At 33.7% G+C, this 19,760-nt stretch overlaps 2 protein-coding genes and 1 pseudogene across 3 annotated transcripts; all 3 read left to right on the forward strand.

Annotated features, from left to right (window-relative positions):
* Nucleotides 1–723: 723 nt before the first annotated feature.
* LOC125831765 (protein transport protein SEC23-like) lies at nucleotides 724–8,710 on the forward strand. The gene is made up of 12 exons (XM_049510955.1): nucleotides 724–1,696; nucleotides 1,791–1,964; nucleotides 3,175–3,336; nucleotides 3,719–3,861; nucleotides 5,513–5,588; nucleotides 5,748–5,920; nucleotides 6,109–6,190; nucleotides 6,703–6,780; nucleotides 7,030–7,191; nucleotides 7,298–7,561; nucleotides 7,774–7,878; nucleotides 7,999–8,710. Exons 1-12 carry the CDS (start codon nucleotides 911–913, stop codon nucleotides 8,146–8,148), a joined length of 2,355 nt encoding a protein of 784 aa, XP_049366912.1. The 5' UTR covers nucleotides 724–910; the 3' UTR covers nucleotides 8,149–8,710.
* Nucleotides 8,711–9,939: 1,229 nt separating this feature from the next.
* LOC125831771 (phloretin 4'-O-glucosyltransferase-like) lies at nucleotides 9,940–11,993 on the forward strand (annotated as a pseudogene). The gene is made up of 2 exons (XR_007443189.1): nucleotides 9,940–10,977; nucleotides 11,378–11,993. The product of XR_007443189.1 is annotated as a phloretin 4'-O-glucosyltransferase-like (transcript).
* Nucleotides 11,994–13,269: 1,276 nt separating this feature from the next.
* Nucleotides 13,270–15,064, forward strand: LOC125831770 (phloretin 4'-O-glucosyltransferase-like). The gene is made up of 2 exons (XM_049510965.1): nucleotides 13,270–14,289; nucleotides 14,690–15,064. Exons 1-2 carry the CDS (start codon nucleotides 13,270–13,272, stop codon nucleotides 15,047–15,049), a joined length of 1,380 nt encoding a protein of 459 aa, XP_049366922.1. The 3' UTR covers nucleotides 15,050–15,064.
* The last annotated feature ends 4,696 nt before the right edge of the window (nucleotides 15,065–19,760 follow it).

The following is a 19,760-nucleotide window of genomic DNA, read 5'->3' on the forward strand; positions in this document are numbered from 1 at the left end:
TATAAATCTTTCTCATGTGGTATATATGTATATTGTTTATTTGTTTATCCAAAAAGACGAATGACACACTTCTAAAATATACAAAAAAATTAATGCTTTTACACTTTTCATTTTATCCGTAATGAACAACATTCATAACCACACAAATAGTAAAGTTTGTGAGCAAATCACTATTCAACTTAAAAAATTGATTAAAGTTGTGCATATATTTGTAATAAAAGAGATTAATTACGAAGAAATTACGTATTATATAATGCATATATTAGTTATGTAGCATTTAGATATTCATATATTAGTTGTTCCACCTTTATCATACATAAACATTACATAAATTTCCTCATAACTATACATGTATTAGTCCAAATTTATAACTAGTAAATCAAACATCACACTAATATTACAAATGAAATAACTTATTTCCTAACTAGTTACAAAATGTGATATTATCTGCATAACTCACCTCCAAAATAATTATCAAATGATTCGAACAACAATTAATCCAATATAATCCACATATGAAGTTGGGAAAGAATAGAGTGTATATAAACGTTGCCTTCATTTTAAAAATAATTTCATTTATTTTTACAAATTGAAGTTGAAATTATAAAATAAATATTTTCATTAATACAATAACATAGTATACTATTGTTGAAAAATCCCCCAATTCATTCAAGATTAACATAACCAACTCACCTCTGCCCTGTTTTGTCCTTCTTCCATCTTCCCCAGTGTTGACTGATTTCCTCCTTGTTTCCTCGGTGTGACCCCTCTAGCCCCCCACCCCACCCACCCACCCACTCTTCCTTCCTCCCTTTTGGGGTCGCGCCAATTTCACTTTCTGTATCTGGGTATCCAGAATTTCAACCGGAAATCGTTAAAGGGAAGAGCTTTTTCGGTTTTTGTTGGATCAATGGCGACAGAGATGGCACAACCTGATGCTGAAGGGATCGATGGAGTTCGTATGACATGGAATGCTTGGCCTAGGACGAAAGTTGAAGCTAGCAAGTGCGTTATCCCAATTGCTTCATCGATCCATCTGATCCGTCCTCATACTGATCTTCCTACACTTCCTTATGTACCTCTCCGATGTAAAACCTGTACCGCTGTTCTCAACCCTTTTGCTCGTGTAGATTTCCAAGCCTTAATCTGGATCTGCCCTTTTTGTTTCCAGCGTAACCATTTCCCTCAACATTATTCCGGTATTTCTGAAACTAATGTACCTGGAGAGCTTTACCCTCAATTCACTACGATTCAATATACGCTCCCTTCTCAAACCCCACAGAGTTTTAATCCTAACCCACAAAACCCTTTACCGGAACCTTCTGTTTCACCGATTTATTTGTTTGTTTTGGATACTTGTATGTTGGAAGAGGAGTTGGAGTTTGCGAAATCGGCGTTGAAAAGGGCGATTGATATGTTGCCGGATAATGCTATGGTGGGGTTTATATCGTATGGGACGCAGGTTCAGGTGCATGAGTTGGGGTTTTCAGATATGTCTAAGGTGTATGTTTTTCGGGGATCAAAGGAGTTGTCGAAAGATCAAGTTTTGGATCAATTGGGGCTTGGTAGTGCGGGTGGAAGACGGACTGGTGGTGGCCCCGGGATGCAGAAGGGTGGTGGACAGATTGGGGTTCCTAATCTTGGTGTTACCAGATTCTTATTGCCTGCTTCGGAGTGTGAATATACCTTGAATTCTGTCGGTTTCAGTTGATAATAATTATCTTTTTGATTGATGTAGCAATGTAGCTTAGTAATTTGTGTTGACTTGTTTTTCGTGCATGTTTTTGTAGTTGTTAGATGAATTGAGCACGGATCAATGGCCAGTCCCACAGGGTAATAGAGCGTTACGTTGCACTGGTGTTGCTTTGAGTGTAGCAGCTGGATTGCTTGGAGCTTGTGTGGCTGGTAATGGTGCTCGGATCATGGCCTTAGTGGGCGGTCCATGCACAGAGGGACCTGGGACGGTGAGCCTTACTATCTGTTTGCACTTTTTTTTTTGCTTGTCACATCACACTCCCAAAAATTACCTGTCTCCCCAACCCAAGGAAGAAAAGGTTCTGTTTGTTTGAGGTGAGGCTTATGATAAGGATGAGATTTTCATGGCTGCATGCGTCTAATTATGGTTTGAATGTCTATTTATGGTGTGTATGGGGTACTACAACGAGTGCTAGCTACTTTGAATTGTGGGGAATAATTTCTGGAAGAACAATACTTTTAATCAAAATGGAAAAATGGACTTCTCTTGCTTTTGGAGAAAGCCACTTTCCTTCACAAATATCCTAACTGCTACTCCTTCTTACTTGCTTCAATTAACACTTAGCATTATTATCGACCTGAAATACTCAAAATATCACTAGAACACTATCATCACTCTCAGCAGTTACTTTGCACAATTAATGTACCCACATTTTTGCCTTACCAAACACTGCAAGATATCGGAAATGTTTTTTCTCATGGTGAAATTTGGAAAGCATTTTTAATGAAATTTTTTCCTCCCCACCAAAACCATTCATAGTTTTAATCAAGGTAAATACACTAGGCAAGCTTTTTTGTTTTTCCATTGCATATAAATGTCGTGATACACTTGGAGATTCTCGGAAAGTATTGATAACTCTCGGAATTCACTTCCCTTAAATAACCTTGTAGCTTATTTTGTCTTATCATTAATGTAGTCAATGAAGTGGATTGACAACCATGAGGTCTAAGGTTCAATTCTTAGCAGAGTAAAAAAAAAAAAACAGTAGGTGATTTCTTCCCATCTATCCTAACCTTGGTGGATAGAGTTATTTGGTACTTGTGCTGATGGGAGGTAGCAACTACCCTGTGGAATTAGTCGAGGTGCTCAAGATGGCTCCAACGCCGTAGTTATTAAAAAAAATGGTCGCTCACTGCTCTTTTTACCTTCTCCCAAGGTTCATGAAAGACTCAGTCACTCTGATGCTGGCCTAAATTTTGAGGCTAAAAACCATATTGTTGAAACATATTTGAGTCAGGAATACAGTTGCCCGCATCTTCACGAAACTGACACTTAATTAGATCCTTAATGAAGAAAAACCAGTTGTTTCCTTTTTTTGTCTCTACCACCATTAATTGCCCGTGTAAATAAAATCCTTACTACTGATGAATCTCAATGCCTTTTCCTTTTCTTTGACAAATCTCCTTGTTTTTTTGCAGATTGTGTCGAAAGATCTATCAGAACCAGTTCGTTCTCATAAGGATCTGCACAAGGATGCAGCACCCTTTTTCAAAAAGGCTGTCCATTTCTATGAGGAACTCGCAAAACAGCTTGTTAGCCAAGGTCACGTCTTGGATGTGTTTGCTTCAGCACTTGATCAGGTTTGTCTGTGTAGTAGCTTTGGCATGGTCAAATGTGTGTTATGTGCCATTGAATTATTTAAATGAAGGTGATGGTGTTTCACTAGTTACTAATCATGCATTTGATCCTGACATCTTTTTACAATTATGCTGGATTCTTAAAAGCTATGACATGCGTGTATTTTGACTGTACAAATGTTACAACATATGAGCATCATATGCTTGGTGTGTTATATTTGGACTCTTAGTGTGTTGAGTTCCATCATGTGTACATTTAATTTATTTGCATATCGATGTGTTATTCATGTCAGGTTAAATGTTAATTTAGACTGATTAATGCTGCCGGTGAATTGGCAGCAGATGATGTCATGTTTGGTTTTGTACTAATAATTTTGTGTTTCAGGTTGGGGTTGCTGAGATGAAAGTAGCTATTGAAAAAACAGGAGGATTAGTTGTTCTAGCTGAAAGCTTTGGTCATTCTGTTTTCAAAGATTCTTTCAAGCAAATCTTTGAATATGGTGAACAGTCTCTTGGGCTGTCCTTCAAGTAAGCTTCTTGAGATAATATTCTGCTCTGTCTTATTTGCAAAGGACACTAATTTTGCTATGTTTTAAGTATGGTTGTTTTGAATGTGGAACCAATTTTAACTTTATGTCCGGGACTTTTTCTAGCAAGAGGCACTAAAGTTAAAAGCATCTATGATATAAGATATACTTGTCTGGAGGTTGTTTTTATTTTTTGGGGTCCAAGTTGTATACCAGTGAGGGGACATTTATGTTGATAACTGTAGAGACTGGGTTAAAGTACTCAACATATATGTAATTGTGAATAAAAAGGATGAGCCTTATTATAGAGGCTGTGCATATATAGTACAGTTGAATTCAATGAAAAAATTGAAAGGAACTGATAAGATGGGACCTGATTATCAAACTAAAACTATATGTCCAACTTTCTTATGAGTAAAATTGGTGATCTTGATGGAAGTCGTCATAATCAAATTCAGCTCACACATCATTTCTTAATCTTAAAAAGGATAATCAGTTCTGTAATAAATGCAGTTCATAACTATTAATGATTTTAGTGGAAAAATTGAAAAAATAACGTGTTGGTACCTAATTATAAAGTTAAGGCTTGATGTTAGCTGAATGAAAGCTTTATGTCCAGCTTTCTTACCTATAAAAAGGTTGTTCCCCTGAAACATGGAGGTCATTATCGGAATGGATCCCTAGCTACAATCAGGAACAAGAAGAAATCACTGAAACTGGGTGGAGGGAGGCTCAATAGATATGGTTTGACACTACAATTTAGATAGATTGTGGGTGTTACACATTTTCCATTATACTGGTAACTAGACTGCTCATCCTTTGGCTAGATAGCGTAATATCTCAAAATACAGGACTTGATGTAGACTTAGCTAAAAGTTGAGTGCAATTGAATCAAGGATCCATATAGTTAATACCAACTAGTTGAGATTAAGGTTTAGTTATTGTTGCACTTATAGTGGGTCCAGGCAGAGACACCTGTGAGATTTGGAGAACCTTAAGATTTAGAGAATTCTTGAATTCAAAGACAAATTACATGCTAGTGTTAGAATGAAATATGCCCCAATAGAGCAGAAGATACTCATATATCCCAACTATTTTTTGATTGATAGTAGTTGATTGATGGATTGAAATTTCGAAAATTGCATACCCTATTTGTTATCTTTTAGTTTCATAGAAGCGCAGCGTGGAAACAACCAGTTGAAGTCCTCACACTCTAGTTGATCGATTTAGTTGGTTAACACTCAAGGGACTTGACATAGTGGTTATGCCTTAGAGATAAAGTTTTGGTACACGTTTTGTGGTGTTTTCTATGTTTACTTGACTTTTCTTTCTACTTTAATTCATAAAAGTTCTCATTGCATTCTCCACAATGATAAAGTACAAAACCCTGAAGGACTCTCTCTCCCCACAGTCATCCTCAACATAAAAAGGATATACCATGGTAATTTGGGAACATTTGTTAGGCAAGTGATTCTCATGAATTGCATTGTTACAGAAGTATGTATTTGAATTCATATTAGTTGTACTTTTTGCAGCATATGTATTGCTTGCATAATGATGTAGCGAAGAATTCTGACTCTCTACTGCTACTGCTACAGTTGCATTTTATTTTATTTTTAATTCAATGATTTTGATACATTAAATTGTTTCAGTGGTACATTAGAGATCAACTGCTCCAAGGATATTAAAATTCAAGGGATAATTGGACCATGCACATCTTTAGATAAGGTTGGTTCACTAAACTTTTACATATTATCAGTAGTGGGTATTTTTACCTAAAGTTGCCCAGTTAAGTTCAAGTTTGGGAACTTATTCCCCTGCAAAAGAAAAGTTAACTCTTTCAGTTACAGTTTTGACAGTTGATATTGATCATTTGGTGCTATGCAGAAAGGACCTGCTGTTTCCAGCACGGTCACCGGTGAGGGGAATACTACAGCTTGGAAGCTGTGTGGTCTCGACAAAAACACTTGCTTAACTGTTTTCTTTGATGTTTCATCTAGTGAGAAATCAGACCCTTCAGGCAATATAAATCCGCAATTGTACATACAGTTTCTCACGAGGTACTTGGAACCCTAGGAACATTCACCTCTATTTCTTTCTTATCCTTTACTGTTTTTTCTAATAAATATTTTAAGCTGAAATTTTGTTAATGGATTGGTTACACTGTTTTTCTTCTTGAACAACTCTAGATAGAGGAAAAGAAGAATTACTGTACATCTAAAATTTGCCGGCTTTGATGTAAATGCAGTTACCAGAGTCCTGATGGCCAAACAAAACTACGAGTCACCACCGTTACTAGAAGATGGGTTGATGCTGCTGTTAGTAATGAGGTGCGGCACTAAGAGTTTTGTGTTAGAAGTATCATTTGTTACATAATTAACTCCATTACTGTTCTCTTCTGTATAGCTCCAAACTCAAATGTATCTTTCCCCAAGCATAGAGTAATGTTACTTGTCTTTTAATTTTATTGCTGATTTCTGGTAATTTTTTGAGTTGTGCTTTGTGAGGCAGTTTTTTCCTAAAGGACAAAAGAAGAATTCGGTTAATTCCTCTGGCCCCACAAACAAGAAAACAGAGAAAGGAAACTTAAGAGATAGAGAGAGACCACATTATTCAGCCCATTTCAATATGAAATTGTTATGCTGAAAGAATCTTTTTATATTTATTTGAAGTCCTCTGAGGAGGGTTTCCTGCGAAGGGTACCTCGTCGAACAAGAATGTCCCGTTTGGATTTTGCTCTTGTTTCAAGTAGTTGAGGAATTGTATCTCATTGTTTGAGCTTTTTGGGGAGCATACGAGTGTTTGTTGATCCTGACACTGCAAGAAATCTGTTTTTTTCCAGGAATTGGTGCAAGGATTTGATCAAGAGACTGCTGCAGTTGTAGTGGCTAGATTAGCTTCTTACAAAATGGAGATGGAGGTACCTTTTCAAGACTGTTATTTATTTCTGCATAAATTTTTACAGTACTCAGGGGGTAAGCTTGTCATGCTTTAGTAAATAGTGAAGTAACAAGGTCAGTTGAGTATGCTTGAAGTAGGGAAGAATTAGTCCTTAAAACATGAATCGTGGTAAAATATTACATTCGCTTATCATCTTGTGCTTGAACTTTATAGTTTCCCACTTCTCATTTTTGTTTTTTTTTTATAAATCCTGGCTAACTGATTTCAGGAAGATTTTGATGCCACAAGGTGGCTAGATCGTAATCTCATTCGTCTGTGCTCCAAGTTTGGTGATTATCGGAAGGATGAACCCAGCTCATTCACTTTGAATCCCTCTTTTTCATTGTTTCCTCAATTCATGTTTCATTTACGGCGATCCCAGTTCTTACAAGTAATATAGCTCAGGATGTTCTTTCTTATCTCAGTGTCAATAACATAACAAATTGATGTCATGGATGTACATGTTCTCGTTTCTCACTTAAGTATGTGTGTCACAGGTGTTCAATAATAGTCCAGATGAGACAGCATATTTCCGCATGTTGCTCAATCGGGAGGGCATAAGCAATGCTGCTGTCATGATTCAGCCAACGCTAACAGCATTTTCATTCAATTCACTGCCTTTCCCTGCTTTGTTGGATGTGGCATCCATTGCAGCTGATCGCATTCTCTTGTTGGATGCTTATTTTAGTGTAGTTGTTTTCCATGGAATGACAATAGCTCAATGGAGAAATATGGGATACCAGGACCAGCCTGAGCACCAGGTATGTCTCACGTTTTTCTCTTATCTAGCGATATTCTTTTTAATTTTTTGTGGTAGCTTCAGTCTGCTGTTGCTTCATGATGAAAGAGGAAGACTCGGAAATCTCTTCATCCTCAAGCATGCAGAGTTTGTGCTGTACTAGCATGATGTATTTTCATAAGGTGCCTGTGAAACAAAAATATGTATTCTTTTTTCCCTTTCTCCTCTTTTCAGGCTTTTGCACAACTGTTGCAAGTTCCCCATGATGAGGCCCAAGCAATCATCCGTGAGAGGTTTCCTGTTCCAAGACTGGTAGTGTGTGATCAGCATGGCTCCCAGGTAAATGGTTATTTCTATTTAAATATTGTTGGCTTGTGAGCGCTAACATGCCTATTGAGAAGTAGGATCAATTGTAAGTTCGTCATTAGGGGATAACATCATTTCGCTCATGCTGGACAGGCAAGATTCCTTTTGGTAAAATTGAATCCATCTGCCACGTACAATAATGCAAATGAAATGGCAGCTGGATCAGACGTGATCTTTACAGATGATGTGAGCCTTCAAGTGTTCTTTGAGCATCTTCAGCGGCTAGCTGTGCAATCTTCTTGACCCAAGAAGAAAGATGGAGCTTTACTGTTAATGCTTGTCTCAATTATGTGAAAATCTCATTGAGTTTGCCTCATCTATCCTGCCAGCCTCTTGTCGGAAGTTCATAATTTTCTTCCTATCCTCCGTAAGATGAGAGGTCAGACCCAGATATTATATGGAAAACTAAGACTACATATGACATTCTTTCAGGTATGTGGAGGTACTTTTGCTTCCTATGAAAATAAATGGTAACTCGACTCATTGTTCTCTATAGTTTTATTAGAAGGGGGGGTATGTTTTAAGTCAAATGGCGTGTTTGCTCCCTCGGGCTGTTGAACGAGAAGATAGTTTATGTCGGCGACTTCCTTTTTTTGTTAGTTATTACCAGGCAAAGAGTTTGTGTCTGCTTTTGTATTGAATTCATAGTTGTAGTTTATTGGATTATGGCTTGTAGGATAGGAAGTTTTTGAAACCATTTGCTTATTTTGGATTTCATTCATAATTTAAGGTATATCTCATATACATCTGTAGACCACAATTTTGCTTCCTTTGTGTCATTTTAAGTATCTTGAAGCTTGTGTTGCACTTTTGCCCCTATTCTTTGTTGGTCTTGAATTTATGCCCTTCATAATAAGCAAATGCGAGGCATAAGTTTATATTTTCGTAACGTAAAATCTCACAAGTTATGCCTTTGCATGACTTCAGTTTCTAAAGAACTTATGCCCCACTAGGCTAAGGGGTAAAAATTTAAGATGAACTTATTTGAAGGGCAAAATGTTTTGATTTTATGATTTAACACACCTAAGATACTTGTGATTAAAGTCTATCAAGCTATTTATTATTTTCCCAATCATGTTTATTTTGCCCAGAATTATTTATCTTTTATCAGTACTAATCTCGATTGTTTATTACTAAGATTTAAATAGATGAAAAAAAATAATCTTAACTTTTTTTTTGTCTCTTCAAAAATCTAAATTCAAACTAGTGACTTATTATCATCACTAATCTCTAAACAAACAATTTTACTTATAAAACTATTAGGTGGAACCCAATAACTTACGTTGAATATAATGATTGACAATTTCTTAAATTTGTTAATTAATTTTATTTAGATACTCAAATTACGATATGATTCAATTGTATGTCTAAATACATGATGAATTTTGTATTAGATTTATTCTATTCAAATTTTAGAGAAGTTTTTACTTGTTTTTAAGTGTTCATTACGTAGATACATTAACTATATAAGATATGTCATTTACTTTTAATTATATAGTATATCACTAACATCAAATCCAATTGGAACATGCTCAAGATTTTATAGGCTTATTGACACTAACATGTATATTTTAAAAAAAAGGTGAGAATAATTTATCTATGTAATAAATGTTTAAAAACACACAAAAATATTTTTAAAAATTGAGTGGAAAGTGTCTAGCCCTTTGCAGGCCTCCTGCCCATCTGCTTCGGCTATTGTTCTAGAAATGGCTATAAGAGACTGCTAATATGAATACTTTATTATTTATATAATGATGTGCTTAATTGACATGGACTATACGTCGATTTATCTAAATGAAATTTATTAGTAAATATAAGTGTTATGTATATACAATAACAATAACAATTCTGTGAAGATCATAAGATATACAAAGATCATACTTTTATGACTAGAAAGTTCTTTTGCGATTGAGCTTCGATAATCATTCTCTTCGTTCAGGCTTAAGGCCGACAATGTAAACGAGCTAGTCAATGAAAACTCACCTTTATATAAATCCATTCTTTCCCATAAATATCCATTAGTGCCGTGTTTGTTTTCTCTAACATTAGTCAAATGAAGCAGCATCATTTCGTTATCATTTCTCTTACCGCCCAAGGCCATATAAATCCCACTCTCCAGCTCGCTAAAAACCTCTCACGCGCCGGTGCTCGCTGCACCTTCGTCACCACCGTCAATGGATTCCGCAAATTGAACAACCTTCCGTCCATCGACGGTTTATTCTACGCGTCTATCTCCGATGGCAACGACGACGGCGCAGCTAAAATGGACTTCGGCGATTACTTGAAACAGTTAAAGCGCGTGGGATCGGAAAATCTCAAAAAACTTATCGATGAACTTGCCGGCGACGGTCATCCAGTTACTTGCTTAGTCTACACATTTCTCTGGGCGTGGGTTGCAGAGGTGGCGCGTGAGATTAACTTGCCGTCTGCTTTTCTAGTTATTCAATCTGCTACTGCTTTTGCGATTTATCACCATTTGTTTAGCATCAATAACAATGGGGTTTACAGCTCTACTAGCGAAATTGAGCTCTCGTTCCCAATCAAATTACCAGAATTGCCCCTGTTTTCGCGCGATGACATTCCTTCCTTTTTACTGCAGAATGATCCTTACTCTTCTTTCATGATCCCTGTAATGAGAGAACACATACAAAACCTCGAACACGACCCTAATCCTCGTGTTCTCATCAACATTTTCGACAAATTAGAAGAGAAATCCTTGAAAATTCTCGATAAAATTGGGATCTGCTCAATTGGACCTTTGATTCCTTCTGCTTTTCTCGATGGAAATGAACTCGAAGACAAGTCTTTCGGATGCGATTTGTTTGAGAAATCTGAAACTTATTGCCAGTGGCTGGATTCAAAACCCGAAGGTTCGGTTGTTTATGTAGCATTTGGAAGCGTAGCAATGGTGAAAGAGGAACAGAAGGAAGAGGTTATGCAGAGTTTAATGGAAAGTGAAATGCCATTTTTATGGGTAATTAGATCTAGCAAAGAAGATGACAAGAAAAGAATGATGAAATTTATGGATTGAATGGAAAAGGGATGATTGTTCCTTGGTGTTCACAAATGGAGGTAATGTTTAAATTCTTCCTATCTCTTTGAATTCATATGGTAATAGTTTGATTGAGTGCGAAGTTTAAAAATGAATCAAAATTTAGTTTTTAAAAAAATATGTTATAATGTCAAACGAGAAGTTAGGGGAGTTCTGATGCAACAATAAAGTTATTTCCGTGTGATTTATAGGTTACATGTTCGAGCTGTAGAAGCGGTCCTTAATGCATTAGGGTAGATTGTCTATCGTACAACCTTTGAGTGCACCCTTCTCTCTCCAGACCCTACGTGAACGTTTAATACTTTGTGCATCGAGTTGTCCTTTATTGGATGAGAAGTTCAACTCAAATCTATTTGATGTTTAAAATAGTGGACTATTTGTTTAGAAAGGACTAATAAGAAAATCGTGTAATTCTTATAGGTACTTTTTCATAAGTCAATTGGGTGTTTCGTGAGCCATTGTGGATGGAATTCGACCCTAGAAAGCACGGTAGCTGGTGTGCCACTGATTGGAGTCCCACAGTTATCCGATCAAATGACGAACATCAAGATGGTGGAGGAGGTTTGGGGAACAGGAGTGAGAGCAAGAGTAGAAGAAGAAGGAGGAATTGTGAAAAGAGAAGAGTTAAAGAGGTGTTTGGAAGTTTTAATGGGAGATGGAGAGAAAGGAAATGAAATCAGAAGGAATGTGAAGAAATATAGAGATTTGGCTATGGAAGCTGTGAAAGTGGGAGGTTCTTCACATAATAATTTGAACGAGTTTTTAGAGAGTTTGTGAGGCATTTCGACCTCGGATTCGACTCGTGGAATTATACTGGATATGTTGTTAAAAATTCCCAAAAGACGGAGACAATGAAGAATTGGCCAAGACCCACAACGCCAATGAAGATTTGGAGTTCTTGGGTTGTAAGGCATTTCTATTTCTTGGACTGAATTGATTTCTGAATTTTGGTGCATAAAGAATTGGGTAATTTGTTGAAGTTATTAAGCTATTTATGTAATTTTGTTAAGTTATTTTAAATGTAAAATGATAGTTTATGAATAAATATTAAATTAGATTTTAACTTTTTCCAAATAGTACTAATATCTTAAGAGCTGTATGTACAAATAACTATTAAAATATGCATAAAAAATCAAAATAATATTAATAATAAATTTAGTGTATAACAAGATACAAAATAAATAGAACAACATATATTAATCCATATTGAAAAATAAGAAACTAAGTAATTCTACTATATAATAAAAGGAAGTTTATGCCCAAGTGTAATATATAATATTTAAGATTGGGAAAAGGTAGAGTAAATGATAAATTAAAATTATTGAATAATAAGTAAAGTCAAAATGAGAAAAAAAATATTAAGGTAACGACACAATTACACTATATAATACAATAGAATTATTTATCTTTTATCAGTACTAATCTCGATTGTTTATTACTAAGATTTAAATAGATGAAAAAAAATAATCTTAACTTTTTTTTTTTGTCTCTTCAAAAATCTAAATTCAAACTAGTGTCTTATTATCATCACTAATCTCTAAACAAACAATTTTACTTACAAAACTATTAGGTGGAACCCAATAACTTACGTTGAATATATTGATTGACAATTTCTTAAATTTGTTAATTAATTTTATTTAGATACTCAAATTACGATATGATTCAATTGTATATTTAAATACATGATGAATTTTGTATTAGATTTATTCTATTCAAATTTTAGAGAAGTTTTTACCAGTTTTTAAGTGTTCATTACATAGATACATTAACTATATAAGATATGTCATTTACTTTTAATTGTATAGTATATCACTAACATCAATCTCAATTGGAACATGCTCAAGATTTTATAGGCTTATTGACACTAACATGTATAGTTAAAAAAAAAGTGAGAATAACTTATCTATGTAATAAATGTTTAAAAACATTCACAAAAACATTTTTAAAAATTGAGTGGAAAGTGTCTAGCCCTTTGCATAAGAGACGGCTAATATGAATACTTTATTATTTATATGATGATGTGCTTAATTGACACGGATTATACGTCAATTTATCTAAATGAAATTTATTACTAAATATAAGTGTTATGTATATACAATAACAATAACAATTCTGTGAAGATCATAAGATAGACAAAGATCATACTTTTATGACTAGAAAAGTTGTTTTGCGATTGAGCTTCGACAATCATTCTTCAGGCTTGAGGCCGACAATGTAAACGAGCTAGTCGATGAAAACTCACCTTTATATAAATCCATTCTTTCCCATAAATATCCATTAGTGCCGTGTTTGTTTTCTCAAACATTAGTCAAATGAAGCAGCATCATTTCGTTATCATTTCTCTTCCCATCCAAGGCCATATAAATCCCACTCTCCAGCTCGCTAAAAACCTCTCACGCGCCGGTGCTCGCTGCACCTTCGTCACCACCGTCAATGGCTTCCGCAAATTGAACAACCTTCCATCCATTGACGGTTTATTCTACGCCTCTATCTCCGATGGAAACGACGACGGTGCAGCTAAAATGGACTTCGGTGATTACTTGAAACAGTTAAAGCGCGTGGGATCGGAAAATCTCAAAAAACTTATCGATGAACTTGCCGGCGACGGTCATCCAGTTACTTGCTTAGTCTACACATTTCTCTGGGCGTGGGTTGCAGAGGTGGCGCGTGAGATTAACTTGCCGTCTGCTTTTCTAGTTATTCAATCTGCTACTGCTTTTGCGATTTATCACCATTTGTTTAGCATCAATAACAATGGAGTTTACAGCTCTACTAGCGAAGTTGAGGTCGCGTTCCCAATCAAATTACCAGAATTCCCCCTGTTTTCGCGCGATGATATTCCTTCCTTTCTACTGCAGAATGATCCTTACTCTTCTTTCATGATCCCTGTAATGAGAGAACACATACAAAACCTCGAACACGACCCTAATCCTCGTGTTCTCATCAACACTTTTGACAAATTAGAAGAGAAATCCTTGAAAATTCTCGATAAAATTGGGATCTGCTCAATTGGACCTTTGATTCCTTCTGCTTTTCTCGATGGAAATGAACTCGAAGACAAGTCTTTCGGATGCGATTTGTTTGAGAAATCTGAAACTTATTGCCAGTGGCTGGATTCAAAACCCGAAGGTTCGGTTGTTTATGTAGCATTTGGAAGCGTAGCAATGGTGAAAGAGGAGCAGAAGGAAGAGGTTTTGCAGAGTTTAATGGAAAGTGAAATGCCATTTTTATGGGTAATTAGATCTAGCAAAGAAGATGACAAGAAAAAGAATGATGAAATTTATGGATTGAATGGAAAAGGGATGATTGTTCCTTGGTGTTCACAAATGGAGGTAATGTTTAAATTCTTCCTATCTCTTTGAATTCATATGGTAATAGTTTGATTGAGTGCGAAGTTTAAAAATGAATCAAAATTTAGTTTTTAAAAAAATATGTTATAATGTCAAACGAGAAGTTAGGGGAGTTCTGATGCAACAATAAAGTTATTTCCGTGTGATTTATAGGTTACATGTTCGAGCTGTAGAAGCGGTCCTTAATGCATTAGGGTAGATTGTCTATCGTACAACCTTTGAGTGCACCCTTCTCTCTCCAGACCCTACGTGAACGTTTAATACTTTGTGCATCGAGTTGTCCTTTATAGGATGAGAAGTTCAACTCAAATCTATTTGATGTTTAAAATAGTGGACTATTTGTTTAGAAAGGACTAATAAGAAAATCGTGTAATTCTTATAGGTACTTTTTCATAAGTCAATTGGGTGTTTCGTGAGTCATTGTGGATGGAATTCGACTCTAGAAAGCACAGTAGCTGGCGTACCGCTGATTGGAGTCCCACAGTTAGCCGATCAAACGATGAACATCAAGATGGTGGAGGAGGTTTGGGGAACAGGAGTGAGAGCAAGAGTAGAAGAAGAAGAAGGAGGAATTGTGAAAAGAGAAGAGTTAAAGAGGTGTTTGGAAGTTTTAATGGGAGATGGAGAGAAAGGAAATGAAATAAGAAGGAATGTGAAGAAATATAGAGATTTGGCTATGGAATCTGTGAAAGTGGGAGGTTCTTCACATAATAATTTGAACGAGTTTTTAGAGAGTTTGTGAGGCATTTCGACCTCGGACCCGACTTGTAGAATTATACTGGATATGTTGTTAAAAATTTCCAAAAGACGGATACAATGAAGAATTGGCCAAGACCCACAACGCGAATGAAGAGTTTCTTGGGTTGTAAGGCATTTCTAGTTCTTGGACTGAATTGATTTCTGAATTTTGGTGCATAAAGAATTGGGTAATTTGTTGAAGTTATTAAGCTATTTATGTAATTTTGTTAAGTTATTTTAAATGTTAAATGATAGTTTATGAATAAATATTAAATTAGATTTTAACTTTTTCCAAATAGTACTAATATCTTAAGAGCTGTATGTACAAATAACTATTAAAAATATGCATAAAAAATCTAAATAATATTAATAATAAATTTAGTGTATAACAAGATACAAAATAAATAGAACAACATATATTAATCCATATTGAAAAATAAGAAACTAACTGATACTACTAATAAGGATACGGCGCTAGCTCCTTGCCTTTCCCATGTAAAGTGTTGTAACATTTGATTATCTTACTGACCTTCTATTTCCATACCTTTTATTTAGGGTCATATACTTAGTAAGCTGAAATCATGATGTCCTGTCTAATCAACAATCACCTATTTAGTTCCTTTTTAGCTTAACTTTGCCTCTTTTAACTCTCACTACAATCAACCTTTCACATCTCCTTACTGATGTATCATGTATTTGTGCACCTTCTCTTCACATGCACGAACAATCACAATCTCATTTTCCTCATCTTGTCGGCCACTGAGGTCATTTCCACTTTAACTCGTATAACTTCATTCTTAATCATAACTCTCTTAGTATACCCACATTCCATCTAAACATCCTTATCTCCGCTCCATTCATCTTCTGAACGTGAAGTCTCTTGTCTGACCAACATTACCATACAACAGTGTTGATCTAATCACTTCTCTGCAAAAAAAAATAGCTTTAAGTCTTAATAACACATTGTTATCACATCGTAATTCAGACGCAAGCTTCCATTTCACCCACTTTGTCCATTACAATATGCAACATTCTCATCAATCTTTTCATCTCCTTGAATTATAGACTCAAAATATTTGAAACTTTTTCTCTTGAATATAACTTATGCATCAATCTTCACTTCCATCCCTGGGTTATGTTGCTGAGTTTTCATAAATTTAAAATGTGAGGCTACATTTGCAATTCTTTTTGGAAATAAGCCAAATTTTAAAAGTGGCTAGAAAAACAAATTGCATATTTGAAGCTATAAATTTCAACCTTCTCCAAAATTTACATAAATTGATTTTTAAAAAAAGGTTGAATTTGGAAATCGTCTCTTCTCCGATTTCCGTCTCCGGCGAAATCCAGTCGGAAGTTCCCTTCCTCTCTCATTACTACAATAAATCCTCAATGATTTTGAAGATCTACTTTTTTTGGTTCATTAATTTCCATCATAGATTGTATACTTAACACTTTGTTTGGATGGTTGTTATGTATTGTACTCTATCATTTTAACGAATATAATAGTTTGACAGATTGTATTGTACTTCGTGTTAGTAATGTCACACATTCATAATTTGAAGTAGAGTATAGTGTACAACTACTATGAAAAAGGTAGAGTAAATGATAAATTAAAATTATTGAATAATAAGTAAAGTTAAAATGAGAAAAAAATATTAAGGTAACGATGCGATTACACTATATAATACAATAAAATTTTAAAAAACAATCAAAACAAATATTATATTTAAACTAACAGTACAAATGAATGTGTAACAACCATCCAAATTCTTTTTTCACAAATTTGTAATGCATGTTTTAAAAAATGAAACTTGAGCTTTAACTCTATCTTAAAAGTTAGTATATATATATATATCTTAATTTTATATTATTTTCTTCTCTCACCAACTTAATTCCCTATATATGAGAATACATGTTTGAACCAAATTAATTAACATAACTGGTTTAGTAAAGAGTTGCTAGTTTCTCCATGATTAAAAAAGTTAGAAAAAGTAGTGCTAAGTACTCTTTCATATTTTCTTAATCAAATGTTTCGAGTATGAGTGCTCCTAGATACAAAGTTAATTTTGTTAGAGAGCGTTTTATCCTCCCTTTCTCAATATGAAATTTTTCAAACGCTAATTTAAATTCAATCGAAGTCTAATATAGATATCGAATGGTAACAAAAAGAAGTTGAAAAAGTAGGTAGTAGTGGTTGTGAATAAAGCATTGTATTTTTTAAATCAACCAACTTTCTTGAAAAATAATAATAAAAATAATTTCGTTTTCTTGTGGTGTGTGAAGACTTCAATTTAAATACTATTTTTATAATATTTTTCAAAAGGATGGTGGTAAAATACGGTTGGTGTATGAGATATTAACGTTTTAACAAATACATATTAATGTCTTACCTTAACAAAATTTAAAAAAAATTTAAAAAATTGTTGTTGGTTCATCACCTACCAAATGGGAAATCCAAAAATGGAATAAGAAAATGAAATTAGTCACATACTATTTTATGCATTATTTATATTGGGTGAATATCATGCAAGATAATTTTGATTAGAGAGGAATATCAAAATCTTTTTATAACTTTATAAATTTGTTTGCACTTTTAAAAACGAATTAAGTGGAAGTAAAAATGAAAAAAAAAATGTAGTAATTAATTTATCATAAGTAATTTAAGATAATTATTTTTAATATTGTAGACAATTAAAACGGAATGGAGAGAGTAGTGGAAACATATCTCTCTCATGGTTTTAAGGATTTAAAAAGTCGTTTAGTCGGGTATAAGAACATCATTGAATATGATGTATTATTAGTAATATTGGTTATTAGTTATATTTGTATTAATTATGATGTGATTATTTCATATACATCATTTAATTTGATGTATTAAAAATAATATCCATCACATAATTTCTAAAAGGGAAAGGGCTCCAATATGTCATCAAACTTTGAGAAAATGTTCATCTACGTCATCCGTTAAAAAATTGACTCATCTATGCCGTTTTCATTTGAAAAAAAGGCTCATCCATGTCATTATTTGTTAACTGAAAAAAGTTTCGATTTTGCAAAACCATTTTTTACAAGTGGTCAATTATGATTCAACCACGTTATTGATTAAAAAAAAAATTAAAAGGGAAAAAATCTCAAATATGCCATCAAACTTTGAAAAAAATGTTCATTTAAGTCATTCATTTAAAAGTTTAGCTCATTTATGCTATTTCAGTTAACAATTATTGATATAAATGAACCTTTTCTCAAACGAAAATGATATAGATAAGTCAAAATACGACGATTTTGTAGGGGCAATTATGTCTTTTTTTTAAAAGTAGATCTATAGAGTTGGATCTTGATTAATTGTAGACCACCGCAATTGGACTGTCGACAGGGTGTCGGTGCTGCTGAAGTCACAAAAAGTAGAAGAATGTACTTTCAAAATGTCGATAATTGGATTTAAATGCACAAACGTGGGCAAGTTACTCCCATTTCATAAAAAACAATGGACTTAATTTTATTTTATTTTGAAAAAGATTTAAATATCTATCGAACTTTGAGAAAAAATTTATTTATGGCCTCATCTATGCCATTTCGTTTAGAAAAAAGGTTCATTTATAGATGAGCCAATTTTTTAACGGATGACATAGATGAGTTTTTTTCAAAGTTTGATGACATATTTGAGCCTTTATTCTTTTAAAAAATTATTTAATTAATGACGTGGCTGAATCATAATTGACCACGTATAAAAAAAAATTTACTTTACAAATAATAACATGAATGAGCCTTTTTTCAAACGAAAATGACATAAATGAATTTTTTCTCAAATTTCGATGACATATTTGAACATTTTTTCTTTTATAATTGTGATGTTTGGATGCATACCTTGATTAAGTGGCATAAACATGCAAAAGAAAAAAAATAGTTAGTTCAAAATATGTGATATTAAATCAAACTTGTACGATATAATTAATTTTTAAAATTTTGAAATATATACTTAAAAATGTTCAACGTACCAAAAAAAAAACTTCAATTAGCATGTTTAGTCAAGTTACTTTTTAGATTGACTAATTATTTATTTACAAAAAGCTACTCTTCAAAAGTAAATAAATTCTAAAAAAATAACCATCATGTAAAACTATTTTTCCTCATTGTCATGATATAATTTCCAACATAAGTAATTTTTGTTATGTTAATATATGCAATTAATCTTTTATCACAAAATAATAATAATAAAATTCCAATATAAGTAGTAGTACATCCCTCCATTGACAAAAAGCATTCTACTACCTAACACTACTCACTTTCCTTGTTGTCTTTTTACTCACCAACCCCAACATCAATTTCACCAACAAATGCAACAAAAAAAAAATCATAAAAAGAAGAAGAAAATTATAAAAAAGAAAAGAGTAAATAATTATCCGGATCAAATATTTACATTAAATTAATACGCGTATATCACGTGTATGAATATAAAACTTTTACATTATAATAAATTACATAATTCGGCATAATTACGAGATACTGATATAATTATCCGCATCAAATATTTATATCAAATTAATACGCGTATGAATATAAACCTTTTTATATTATAATAAATTACATAATTCAATGTATATACGAGATATTCATATTGGAAATGTCATCTCAAAATTAAACCCTTTAATATTTAAATTCAAATTTAATCAAAGCTAATACGAATAAATACATTATATTAAAAATACAAAATACTC

The sequence above is a fragment of the Solanum verrucosum genome, unplaced genomic scaffold (genome assembly GCF_900185275.1).
Source record: "Solanum verrucosum unplaced genomic scaffold, falcon-dt-bn FXZP01000049.1, whole genome shotgun sequence".
In the NCBI taxonomy this organism is placed as follows: domain Eukaryota; kingdom Viridiplantae; phylum Streptophyta; class Magnoliopsida; order Solanales; family Solanaceae; genus Solanum; species Solanum verrucosum.